General features: G+C 52.7%; 1 protein-coding gene across 1 annotated transcript in view; it reads right to left on the bottom strand.

Moving 5' to 3' along the window:
• Positions 1-339: 339 nt before the first annotated feature.
• Positions 340-402, bottom strand: part of SLC4A8 (solute carrier family 4, sodium bicarbonate cotransporter, member 8) — a gene marked incomplete at its 3' end in the record, with an annotated part of 13,968 nt that continues 13,905 nt past the window's right edge. The window contains exon 24 of the mRNA XM_010285455.1: positions 340-392. Coding sequence (XP_010283757.1) covers positions 340-392 — 53 coding nt within the window. The remainder of the gene's footprint in view (positions 393-402) is intronic.

The raw sequence follows: 402 nt of genomic DNA, 5'->3' as shown, positions 1-402 counted from the left end.
GAAAAGGCGTCTTCCCGCTTTCCTCCCACCTCGTCCCACCCTGCGATAGAAAAGACTTTGCAAGGACAGGGGTGACGGACAAACTGCGGCGTCCCAGGGAGGTAAAAGGAAGGAAAGTGGAGGAAGAGGAGAGGGGCAGCCCAGGGGCACAGAGCCCCGGGTCTCACCCGGCCGCTTCCACGACCGTACGGTGTCTTCAAAGCATTTGATTTCAAGGGCTCCCTTATATCCAGTTTACAGCCAGGGGACAAGAAGGTGGCATTTCTGCATTTTGCAGCAGAGCCAAAGCAAAAAAAAAAAAACAACAAAAACAAAACACAAAAAACCCAACAAACAAACCACGATGTAAAACTGGAGCGCCAGGAGCAAACGCTTTTCCTTCGCCTTAGCGCAGCGGCTCGG

Source organism: Phaethon lepturus, unplaced genomic scaffold (genome assembly GCF_000687285.1).
Source record: "Phaethon lepturus isolate BGI_N335 unplaced genomic scaffold, ASM68728v1 scaffold17934, whole genome shotgun sequence".
NCBI classification, from domain to species: domain Eukaryota; kingdom Metazoa; phylum Chordata; class Aves; order Phaethontiformes; family Phaethontidae; genus Phaethon; species Phaethon lepturus.
This window is presented reverse-complemented; position numbering and strand designations above follow the sequence as displayed.